We start from the raw sequence: 11,860 nt of genomic DNA, 5'->3' as shown, positions 1-11,860 counted from the left end.
CCTAACCGCCCACCCATCCCCCCCCCCCTGCCAAGGGCAGGGACACCTTCCACTAGACCAGGTTGCTCCAAGCCCCGTCCAACCTGGCTTTGAACACTGCCAGGAATGGGACAGCCACAGCTTCTTTGGGCAACCTGTGCCTCACCACCCTCATAGTGAAGAACTTCTTCCTAGTGTCTAACCAGGGTGACAGCGATTGCGAAGGTGACAGTATGATTTGCTGTATACATGCACAGAGGAGCCTCAATCTTTCCATGGGCATGGATACCTGAACCCTGTGTTCCCCTTATGAGGCTGACCTCTCAGTACTGCTCCCTAAAAGCCGGGTTCTACAAAACTCACCAAAGAAGAACCCAAGTTCCCCTCAGGGAACTGGAAACTGAGGGTCTCTGCTGCTCTGGCTGTCTGCAGACTTGCCTTTCTAACATCTCCTTCCCTCAGGGCTGACCTACAAAAGTGCCTTGGCATTCTGGGGGTGATTAGGGCCCTTTTCCCAGCAAGTATCAGGGGTGGGTCCCTCTGTCTTCTGCAGTTGTCTGAGTCCTTCTCTTTGTCACTCATGCAAGCTGGCAACTGGGAAATTCTGCCCCTTCTCGTAATAAGGAAATACTAAGAATAATGTCTTGAAAATGAGACTGTACTTTTACAATCTAAGGATTTTTGCAAGAAATCAAGTTTAAGGGGTTCTGTTTTCCCCTTTTCCTCTGACCTGTTCTCCCAGGTACTCACTCTTGCCCCTCTGCTGCAGTACACTGTACCTTCCCCAGTGACACCAGTGCAGCCCTTGCAGAGCAGCTGTGCAAACTGGCCCAACTCAGCAGCTCAACTTAGAGCAGGAGAGCACTGCAGCTCAGCCTGCACAACTGAGAGGGCAGAGGCATGAGCAGCCAGCAGCGAGGAAGGCAGAAGCTCTGCAAATAGGCACTGCCAGGCAAGCTCTGTATCTCTACAGGAGTGTTTAGGGAATCAGAACTGACATACCTAGTGTATATCTGTATCCTAGGGGCAGGGATGCCAGCTGAGATGAATGCAAAAGATCAAACAGACGTTTTGTTTCAAACCATCCTTATCTCTGGGCTGCTTTCACTCAGCAGATCATACTGACATAATGGCCTCTCGTGTGCAACAGATGTCTTCCTAAAATGGAGGCTGTAACTTTTATGGACATTTCTCTCAGGTCACAGTCCAGCATTACAGTTAAGCCAACCTGAGTTGACAGAAGTAGGGATCCCATTCCTCCTGTGTAATTTATACTCCTTCTGTACCAGCACTGATGGAATATCTGATCCTGTTGTGGACCAGGGAGATAAACCTAAATCGTATTCTGTTTTCTGCTGGCTTAACCATTCTGAACTGACCAGCTGTAAGGCAGAAGAGCACTACTGCAGGCACACAGGATACACCTGAAGCAGGACCATCCTGTTCAGGGAGCTGCTATCCAACTGATCTCCCCACCTGTAACATCTAGACACTTAGCACAGTGTTTCTGCCAGCCTAACCCACTTTCTGACTACACAGCTGCAAAAGCAAGCCTGTCTACTGACCAAAGAACTGCATGACTTCAAGAGCAAACAGAACAGAAAACCGTACATATCACACTTTTCGGCAGACATATGACAGAAGTACAGTCTTACTGACTCAAGCCAACTACAGATCCATGGATGAGAACACTGTTTCACAACATATTCAGGTTCATGGTGCTAACACTGGGCCATGCTGGGTAAACTTTCTCACCCTCTCTCTGCAACAAAACCAGTGCCCAGGCAGTTACACAACCATCCACAGCAAAGAAATTGGCACGAGTGAATAACATGCCTTTTTTTTTTTACTTCTCAGTCTGATCTCCTCCAATAGCTTGGAAGCTACTTCGTGCACTAAAATATGAATCAGCATTTATAAGGTTATATATAAGGTAAAAGAAAAATCCAAAACCCTGAGAAGTTACTTTATGCGGAGTACAGCACTTATGTGGAGTACAGCAGGAGGTTTAAGGAGTGGAAGAGGACGATATTTTGGAGAGGGAACCTGACTAAAGCAGAAGCAGCAAGTCTGAGTTTGGTGATGGGACTTAGCCTGGTTCCATAATCAGACAAAGCTATATGCTCTCTGGAGTATATGATTATCCAGTAAATTGCTGTTTGTGACCATAGATATAGGTATACATACAGGTATGATCAGATGAAAGTGCAGCAGAAAGACACAGAAAGACACCGTACCAGGAACTTCTGCCTTGTATCACGAGGCAGTCAAAACTTTGGAACACAGAATGAGTATTTTTCTCTCCCCCTTCCTTCAGAGAGCAATGGATGGCAAACTAACTTAAAGAACATAATCACCTTTCTGCTGCTGCTGCTTCTGTATATATCAACCAAGCACAAATAAATAGGCTTTCTCTGGGTTTTGCTACCAGCACACAGGGACAGGTCTGAAGTGTAAGCCTACACAGAAGCTACACACTTCTGCACAGAAGAGTGCTAACCTACGAGGAAGACTCAAAATCGGCAACTTTAATGACTAAACATGTATTTCATACGAAGTTAAAACTTTGCTATTACACGCCATTCCAGAATACTGAACTCAGTAAAACTCAGATTTAGAGGGTATGAACTCAAGAAACCATTATTTTGATGTCTTAACTCATACCTACTCCCATTCTACCTTCATACTACATGCAGAAGCTAGCTGTCTACAGCTTAAAAGAATGGGCCTTCTCCAGAGAAACTCCTTTTATAGTCAATATTGTCTTACACTGCCATTTAGTCCCTCACTAAACAGAACTCACTGATCATATTTCTTCTGACAGACTTCATGGCAAGGCATGCTGATAAACAGTCTTTACTTTACAATGTGAAATGGGTACCTGGCCTTGCATACGCAGGACATGTTTTTCTTCGATTGCAATAAAGACAGAAGGAATTACACAGACACCCCCCCAGATACAGTCCTCAAAGGAGGGCAAATGACATAAGCTGTATCACAGTTACATATAACCTTGCTGTCACATGAAACAGCTGCACCTATCACAGTGCTGTCAGTCTCCATCAAGAGGTTAAGATTGCATAAGTACACATCTCAGCTCTTCATTTTTTTGTTCTTTAAAAAAGGAATGTTGCCAAATTCAATGCCTGGAGGGTATGGGATGCCGTTAGACAGCTTGACTTCTGAGCTGACAAAATATTGTCAATTGAAAAGTAACAATTTCAGTTGCAAAAGTTACTATATTTTAAAATTTCCAAAAGTACTGAATGGGTCTAAGAGCTAACATCTGAACAAAATTCAGGTGATTTGAAATTCTTACCCAGTATCTGAGAAGTCTGGAATATGTAAAGAGTACCCATAAACATTAAGGAATACTTTTTGAACCAATAGAAAGATGATGTAGGAAGAAACTCCAACACACCTGAGTTTTTATAAAACATAACTTCTGGACAACTACAATAACCATCTGTGAGCTATACCTCTGTGGATAATGACTGAAGAAATAAGCACCTGTACCATCATCTTTACGTAACAGAATATATACCTAAACCAGGATCTGATTTAATTTCTTAAACTGGAGGCTAGTCTTCTAGGAATTAACATGGTGGTGGGGGAGAGGGGGGAGGCAGGATTCTCTGCACTTCAGACTAGAAGCCCAATTTACCATGGCTTCAGCTGATCCCTAGATAAGCTTGCCTGTGTGGCTGGAAGTCTAATACAGGCATTGTACTTGGATACCTGAAGGCACACAGTACAACCTTCCCATGTGTCATCAGTTCCACTCACACAGCTACGGCAGAGTACTTCAAAAGCCTTAATTTCCCAGCTAACTCAAAAGAAGCAGTGTTCAATTTTCCACTTAGCAAATACAAGGCTTTTTATTTTAAAAGACAAGATTCTGAAGTACCATCATAAGGTACTTCAAACTGTCATTGCTCTTTGGGACCAGACTATGTCACTGATTCTCAGACATCCTGCATCAGAAGGGCTAATGAGATATTTGATGATATTCACTTTTAACTTCTGAAGCAATACCAACTTAAAACACGACTTCTCCACTACTCATTCCCAGTCTTACCCATTCTTGCCTCAGAGCAACCAGGACCTGTGTGTGTGCACCTACTGTTGAATTGGAATGAGAAACTGGTCCACTTTTAAAAAAGAAAAATAAAACCAAAAGAAAAGTATTTGGGGTTTGTTTTGTTTTTTTCCCCTGGACAGATTTATTCCCTTGAGTTTACAGCCCAGCCCCAAACCTTAAACTCATATTTCTGCTATTTCTATTATTGTAAAACCATAAGCTGAAGAACAGAGCTCATCTGGCAACTGTTAGGCAAATCTGACAGCTTTCTTCTCCTCTTGTAAAGGCCATATTACACTAAGTAAAGATCACAGTACAATATTTCAGAAGATAAGCTACATGTCAGAAGGCAATTCACCACACATTTCCAGAAAGCTGCATCGTACAGAAACATAGTTGGAAAGTAAAAGTATGACTGGGCTGTATGAATTAAAAAGAAAACGGAACAAGTGAGCCTGGGGAGTCTCCCTCTCTGGAGATATTCAAAACCCACTTGGATGCGTTCCTGTGTAACCTGCTCCAGGTGGCCCTGCCTTGGCAGGGGGGTTGGACTATATGATCTCCAGAGGTCTCTTCCAACCTAAAGATTGTGTGATTAACAGTTTGTTATTTGATTATATGCTAACAACACAAAACATCAGCAGAGGATACTTCTTTATTTAAGGACAGAACTTTTTCACTCTTGATATAGCCAGGAGGAAGAAAAGTGGTCCTACTGAAAGCGTACTCTTCAAATTTTAATTGCTTGTTAATAAATTATAAAACTAATGTAGACAACCCACTGGGTCCAGGAAAGAAAAAAAAAAAGAAAAAAAGATAACTTTTCATATATTGCATTATTTCTCATTAAATTATTGTGTAATCATAGTAAGATTCATTAAAAATTCATACTCTGATTCAGTGCATTTTCTTTTACGCTACATTAGACAACCACACACATGGAAGCATAAAATGTCAATGCTGCTGAGATAGATCAGTATGTGCATATGGAGAAAACATAAATCTATGGAACAGATGAACACCATAAGGCTGAATTTCCAGTAGTCTCTTCCTTCAACTTTCAATAGGACTTAGGTTCAGAAGCAACTTAGTGCTACTGAAATCTTACCAATAACCTAACTTCAGATATGATATACCTCAAAAAAGGTGGTCTACGTTAGAAACTGCTAAAGTCTCTTCTGTTGAAGCTACTTAATATTATTCTTACATTACTGATGTAAACTCTTGATATGCTTTTGCAAGAACTTTTTAACCCAGACCAAAGTCAAATAACAGATAACTAGATGTACCGAACACAAATGTAAACCTGCAGTTATAATAGCGAGCTATGGTTAATACTTTATTTTACTTGCACCATTCATAGTCTACTTGGGTTAACAACAAATTTACACTTAGCCAAAATAACCAAGTTCTGTTTCTGAAAACCACATGGAGACATCACTATTAAAAATCATGTAAATCCAGCTTTGGCCACGTGTATGCATGGCTATTACTGACAAAATAACAAATGATAAGTGAAAAAGAAATTAACATTGGGATTGTAAGAATGCACAGGGACAGGGAAAACAGACTAAAGCTATTTTCAAAGCAGATCTTCCAGCAACGTGTGTGCTCTGCTAAACTACAAACCATCAGCTGTTTCTTTAACTTAATTTGCCATTTCACAGATGAAAAAGCAATACAGTGCTCTAGAGCAATGAAAATCTCATTTTCTCACAACTGAGGTTACCAGGAAATTTCTCTTGCTACCCAAAGGAAAGACGTAACTATTCTAAGCTAGACATCAGGATTTATCACCCACTGGTGGAACACTGCAACTTAACTCGAACACTATAAAGTACCTTGGCACTTCCAGTAACCAGTTGTTTGAATTTAGAAATGCTCAATACATCTGTATCTCAGTTCACAATGCTGACACATACAAAACATGTATGTAAATGTGGAGGATAAGCATCCACAGTCCACAGCAGAAAAATAGACAAGAGACAACTTGCTCTTACAGTAGTGTCTTTGAAGAACATTGTCAATAACATTCATAATCATCAGGAGGCAGTGGCAGGAGGTAGAGCAGAAAGTAGTTGTAAGAAACTACAAACTTCTGTTACAACCAGTGATAAAGGTGCCACTGGTATCCCCCAGCCTCCTACCTGCACACACTTTTAAACACCAGGAAAAGACAGGTCAAAATCACATTACTAGGACATCATACATTCTAACTGTCCATCTAAAGCCACTAACATCACCACTAGAACAAACAAGCATGCGATGTTCCAAGCACATATGAAAATGTTTCAAGAGAACATTGTCATCTGTTCTACATAAACTGATTTGCATTTCAGCTCCCTGGAACAAGCCTGTCACAAAGTATTAAAAGGTTATTCTTATTAACAATTATTGTAAGTAGGCAGAATAGGCCTTTCAGTAACAAACCTACTATATTAACTAGCTGCCTGTTGTGCAAACAGAGAAGAGTCCTTATGCTAAGGGACGTAAAGACAACATGCGAATGGAACTATAAATAGGGAAGCACACTGACACAGACACAGTACTTGTCAGTGTGGCAAAAAATGATTTCAGGAAACAGCTTTTGTCTTAAGATACAGGACAAACAGGAAAAAAAAGAAAAAATATTTTTCCCCATCTCCAGCACAGAAAGTGATATTAAACTGATCATATGTGTCCAGAAATCCCACACTCTAGTCAGTAACTGTCATCACAGAGAAACCCTTTACCTCTTGACAGTTCTCAAGCGTGCAAGACAGTATTTTTGCAAAAAACATACATGCACCGAGCATCTATTTTGCAAACTTTTCCAAAGAGGAAAATCAGTATGGAAAGATGAGCATCCTGGCTTTAAAACTGCACAAGTGGGAAATAAAGCCTGACAGCACTGCTAAGCTGCTGGTGGGAATCAGGCAGCATCACACAGGAAGGATGCAGACTTTGATTTTCCAAACTATGCCTCCTGCTACACTCTGGCTATTACAGGTGGGTATGCAACAGGCCGCAATGCCCTGCTGGCTCATGTTTAACCTGTATTCCACCAGGACCCTCACATGCTTTTTTTTGCAAAAGTGCTTTCTAGTCAGCTGCCCCCCAACCTGTACTCACTTTTGGGGTTATTCAACCCCATCTGGAGGACTTTGCATTAGCCCTTAAATTGAGATTCCTGTGAGCCCAGTTGTCCAGTTTGGCTGGACCCTCCGAAGAACAGCTCTCTTATCCAGGGTATCTAACCATTCCATGCAACCTGTTATCATTCAAACACTTGCTGAGAAGACACCCTGTCTAGGTTGTTAATCAAAACACTAAACTACTGACCATGAGGGATGCCACCAGTCATCACCTGTAAGTCGGACTTCACACCACTGACAACTCTTTAAACCCAATCATCCAAACGGTTTTCCACTCATTCGCCACTTCGGCAGTCCACATCCCACTCAAGCTATGCTATGTTTCCCTTTGTATTTATAAAAGGCTAGCACTACAAAGCCCAGATCTTACTGGAGCTTTTCTGAGCTAAGATGACAAAATAGCCTGAAGCCTTGCTATCTCAGAGCATCATTCTCAGAAGTCCCAATTACATTTCTTTTATTCATCACACAATACTCACATATCAATCCCTGTTTGGGCTAAAATTCTCATCATCACAGCCCACTAGTTCAACAAGTGAAAATATGTGAAGTCTTATTTGCATGTAACAAGAGATTAAAATAAATCAGCCCAATTACCTGGAGCAAGTTGGGTTCTAAGCAAGTGGTGAGTTTTAAGTTGTAAGAAAATATCTGTGTTAGATAAGAATTCAACTGAACTATTATTTTACTGTACTACATAGTTCTGTGACTTACAGCCACAGTGTAACTTTCAGAAGCAGCTAACCTTCAGAATCACCACAGACATAGAACAACCTTTCTCGAACTAGACGAGAAGCAGGAAGCCACACATACACACAAGTCTCATGTACTAGAATGAAGTGTCTGCTCTTTTTCTCTTTTGCTTACAAAGTTATCAAACATAAAGAAAATAAAAGTCTGCTTTAAAGGGTCAGTTAGGAGAATAACATGGTTATTACAGTGGGTCTGTCAGAGGACCCTTCAGGTAAATTTGATCCGGAATGAAATTGAGTCTGCACTACTCATGGGTTTAGATGGGTTTAGCTAAGCAGAGTGGGTTTGAGGCACTTTCCCCGATGATCCTGGTTTGCTGCACACTGGTTCAATTCGCTGAGAGCTTTCCATGTCTATAACCTAGATGTCTCCTGGAGAAAGCTAAAACACAGGCTCTGATCTACATGTCACAAAATGTACTTCAGCCGAGGGAGGAGGAAGGATGGAACAAAAAGATCTTGACCAACTACAGGCATGAACAATTTCAAACTATACTTATGATGCAAAACATCTGGTCCAGAGGATGAGATTAAATCTAGTCTGAAGTAACCCTGGAACCACACAGATGCAGGGACATTAACACTGCTTCTAGTTATTCGTTCCTAAAGTACCAAATTAATTGTTAGTGTAAACACAGTCATAACTGCTTCTGGCAATAGTGTCAGTACGGACACAGATCTAAGAAAACATGCTACAGTGGAAAGCAATAGCTGGCAGATTTCTTTAGCTAGTTATAAACTCAGGAAAAGATAACTGGTTTTGATTGGATATTGGAATATGTGGACTCTACAGAAATGGGTGGGGAATGTGCCACAAATTCAAATGACCAAACTGATTCATTTCATATTTAATAAAAGTGACAGAAAACTGACATTTAAAAATAAATCAGGGTGAACACTGACAGAGCCATTCAAAGCACAATGCAAAGCTGTTAAGAAAAACAACTTAAAACTGATCAGAAGGAAATTTAAGCTGGAAATTATGATGTCTCAAATAATCGAACAAGTGAGAATCTGGATTTACTCTCTAACCAACCAGTCTGTATAAAAATCAACCAAGTTTTAAGAAGGAGCTTGATCAGTTTGATGTGATTACTTGCAATAGCTGCCATTTTATTTTACACAATTCAGTTCTTCTAACAACATGAGGCAGGCATGCTAAGATGGACAGGCTTGAATGCACACAATCCCAAGTAAACCCAGAATACAATCAGTTCTATACCTGACTTTCAGTGAGAGAAACCATGCTAAACACTGCAGCAATTCAAAAATAGGAAGCTAAGAATGAAACTAAAGATTTCCTTTTCTGCCAATTCAATCCTTCACCCAAGGGCTCCTCTGGCAATGTAAATCCTACATCCTGTCTCCAACAGAAACAAAGACAGTTCCCTAGAAAAATACTAGAACTTACCTAAACTGACAGAAATTATCACACTAGTCACATTATTCAGTCTTTTAAATGATTCTGGGTGCTCCTTCTCCTTCCCAACATCGCTTTCTAAGGAACCTTGCCCAGATTAAAGTTTTAGCTTGCAACCAGAGGTAGTATCTACTGATGTCACTTTTCTCGCCATGTCAGCATTCCACCTCTCTGAACTGGCCCTGTGAATTTACTGCCTTTTAAAGAGTAAGCTAAAAAGAAACATATCAAGTAGAACGCTGGTGATTACACTCCCGTGCTTTGCTTCTCAACTACATTTCTGAGGAATCATTTGAACTGTAAGATTAAGACAACTAAAATCACTTTCTTCTCTTCAGGCTCTTCTCTATTAGAGTTAACATGCTGCCATGTTAACATTCTACCCTCTCCTTCCCCACTAATTTCACAGATTAAAAAATGCTACAGTTTAACAGGCTGTGCTTTTTGTTGAAGGAATATTTCAGTGTTTTCGCGGATATCTTAACACTTCCTTAACCCTCCTCTTCCAATGAAGAGAGAAATTACAATTTTCCCTAAAAAGGGGACTTAGTTGCATATACTTTGACTGCAAATGGTAGCAAGCATAATGGGTAATCACTTCTGTCAGCGTCAGCTTCAGGTCAAATCTAGAGAGAAGCTAGCTTTAATAAAATACAGATGAAAACTAACAGTAACATGGCAAAAATAGAGGCTAGCTAGCTGAGATATGTTTTATAACAGTATTATATGCCTCTTTCTCCTGAGCAACTTCCCAATCTCACCTTTTATATCCCTCTTTCCAAAACCCATCTCAAAGGGTTAATACTAGGTGAAGGAACTATGTACATACTAAAGCAATGAAATCTTCCAGTTACTTTTATCTTCATCAACTCACCCTGTCAAAAAAAAACCCCAAACAACAAAACAACAAGCTCAAGCAAATAACCCAACCCTACCAAAACCAATACCCCCACATGCACCTTGAATTAGGACAAGGTTAAAACCAAGAATTAATTTTCTTATTACTGAAGTGTTCCTAAGCAAAGTTATTCTATGATGCTTTGGAAAAAGGACCTATCACAAATCAACACTGATATATATTGTCTCCTGTCTGTAAACACTGACACAGCCTCAACCAGATTTATCTAAAACAAACATCCTAAGAACTACGACATTGATATGTATTTTTACTGTAGTCTGTTAAAAGATTGACAGAAGGACAATGTACCACAACACTGGATGACCAATAATCTTTAATAATTCAAAAATAAACTACACAGGATTATTTCCTACATGGCCACAGAAAAGGAGAACCTTAGAAAGTAATCTGGTAACAATCAAGTAGTATCAAATGAAAGGTATGTGAAAAAGCCTTCTACAGAGACCAGGTGGACTAAGAGGAGGTCAGGAGAGTCTAATGAGGCAGTATGTAATTGTAAATGCGGAGGCACAGCACAGTGTGAGGAAGAGAAGCTGGTCAAGTCCTCCATTGCCAAACTGAGGCAACTGGGGCAGCAACATTTTTTAAAGATTCACAAAAAACACCTATCAGATTTCATACAAAAGGGATCACAGAAATGAAGATATGAAAGGGTAAAGGCTTCCTTCTTCTCCAATTAGACAAAAAAATTAATCTATTACAACTTAAGTTTTAGGACAAATTATTTAATTCCTAGAAAGTATTTGCCTTTCCAGTAAGGAATAGAATTTCTCAAATTACTGTAAGAAGTCAGAAACACATGAAGCAATGCTACATGACAGTACCCATTAAGGTCTTTCCATGATCAGCCATCCACCAGAGTATGAAAGAATGTACTACCTACCCTCTTTGAAACAAATCCACATTGAAGAATTTGTGGAGCTCCACGGAGAATTCTACCATAGCCTGAACTTCACTCATGTTTATGAGGATGAAGAAGTCAAAACTTGTCAGCACCTCAGATACTGAAAACAAACAGAAAACAAACTTTTTAGAACACAAGCTGTGGATAATGCCTATCTGGTCCTTAAAAAGGACAACACTATCCAAAATTTTGCAGAGCTTCCTTAAAAACACAAGCCCTGGCATAAACAAGAATATAGCGTATACCAAATCTGGCCCACAATAACTTCTGTTTTTGTTGCGAAGGAAGCAAATGCTATCAGAGTATCAGAGCACACCATCAGCATAATACAATCCTGGCACTTGACAGTACCTCTAGACTGCAGATTTGCTCTGGCACTTGGCTGGAGAGGGAAAAATACTTCTGACAAGGAGAAAAAGAGCATGGTCTGCTTCCAGCCCTTGCTGAAGCAGAATGACTGTGCAGGCAGCAATGCCTCAACTCTTGACGTGAGGACAGAGACAGTTGAATTACAGCATGGCCACACAGTACAGAGAAAGTGCCTGACCAGGTCATGTAGTGCTTTAGATGGAGAGGTTCTAGAGGGAAGGCAGGAGCTAGGGAGGACAACATGCTCATTTTTAGTCAGTCTCTGTCAGTAGTGAAGTGCTAATTCTCGCTGCATTCTTCAC

General features: G+C 40.4%; 1 protein-coding gene across 3 annotated transcripts in view; it reads right to left on the bottom strand.

The window, feature by feature from the left end:
* FAM135A (family with sequence similarity 135, member A) overlaps positions 1 to 11,245 on the bottom strand; it is a 69,430-nt gene extending 58,185 nt beyond the window's left edge. For all 3 annotated transcript variants that reach the window (XM_010011558.1, XM_010011557.1, XM_010011559.1), the window contains exon 1: positions 11,169 to 11,245. In XM_010011558.1, coding sequence (XP_010009860.1) covers positions 11,169 to 11,245 — 77 coding nt within the window. The remainder of the gene's footprint in view (positions 1 to 11,168) is intronic.
* Positions 11,246 to 11,860: the final 615 nt, after the last annotated feature.

Source organism: Nestor notabilis, unplaced genomic scaffold (assembly GCF_000696875.1).
Source record: "Nestor notabilis isolate BGI_N333 unplaced genomic scaffold, ASM69687v1 scaffold7553, whole genome shotgun sequence".
Classification (NCBI taxonomy): Eukaryota; Metazoa; Chordata; class Aves; order Psittaciformes; family Psittacidae; genus Nestor; species Nestor notabilis.
The sequence above is the reverse complement of the archived record's forward strand: the minus strand, read 5'-3'. Positions and strand labels throughout refer to the sequence as shown.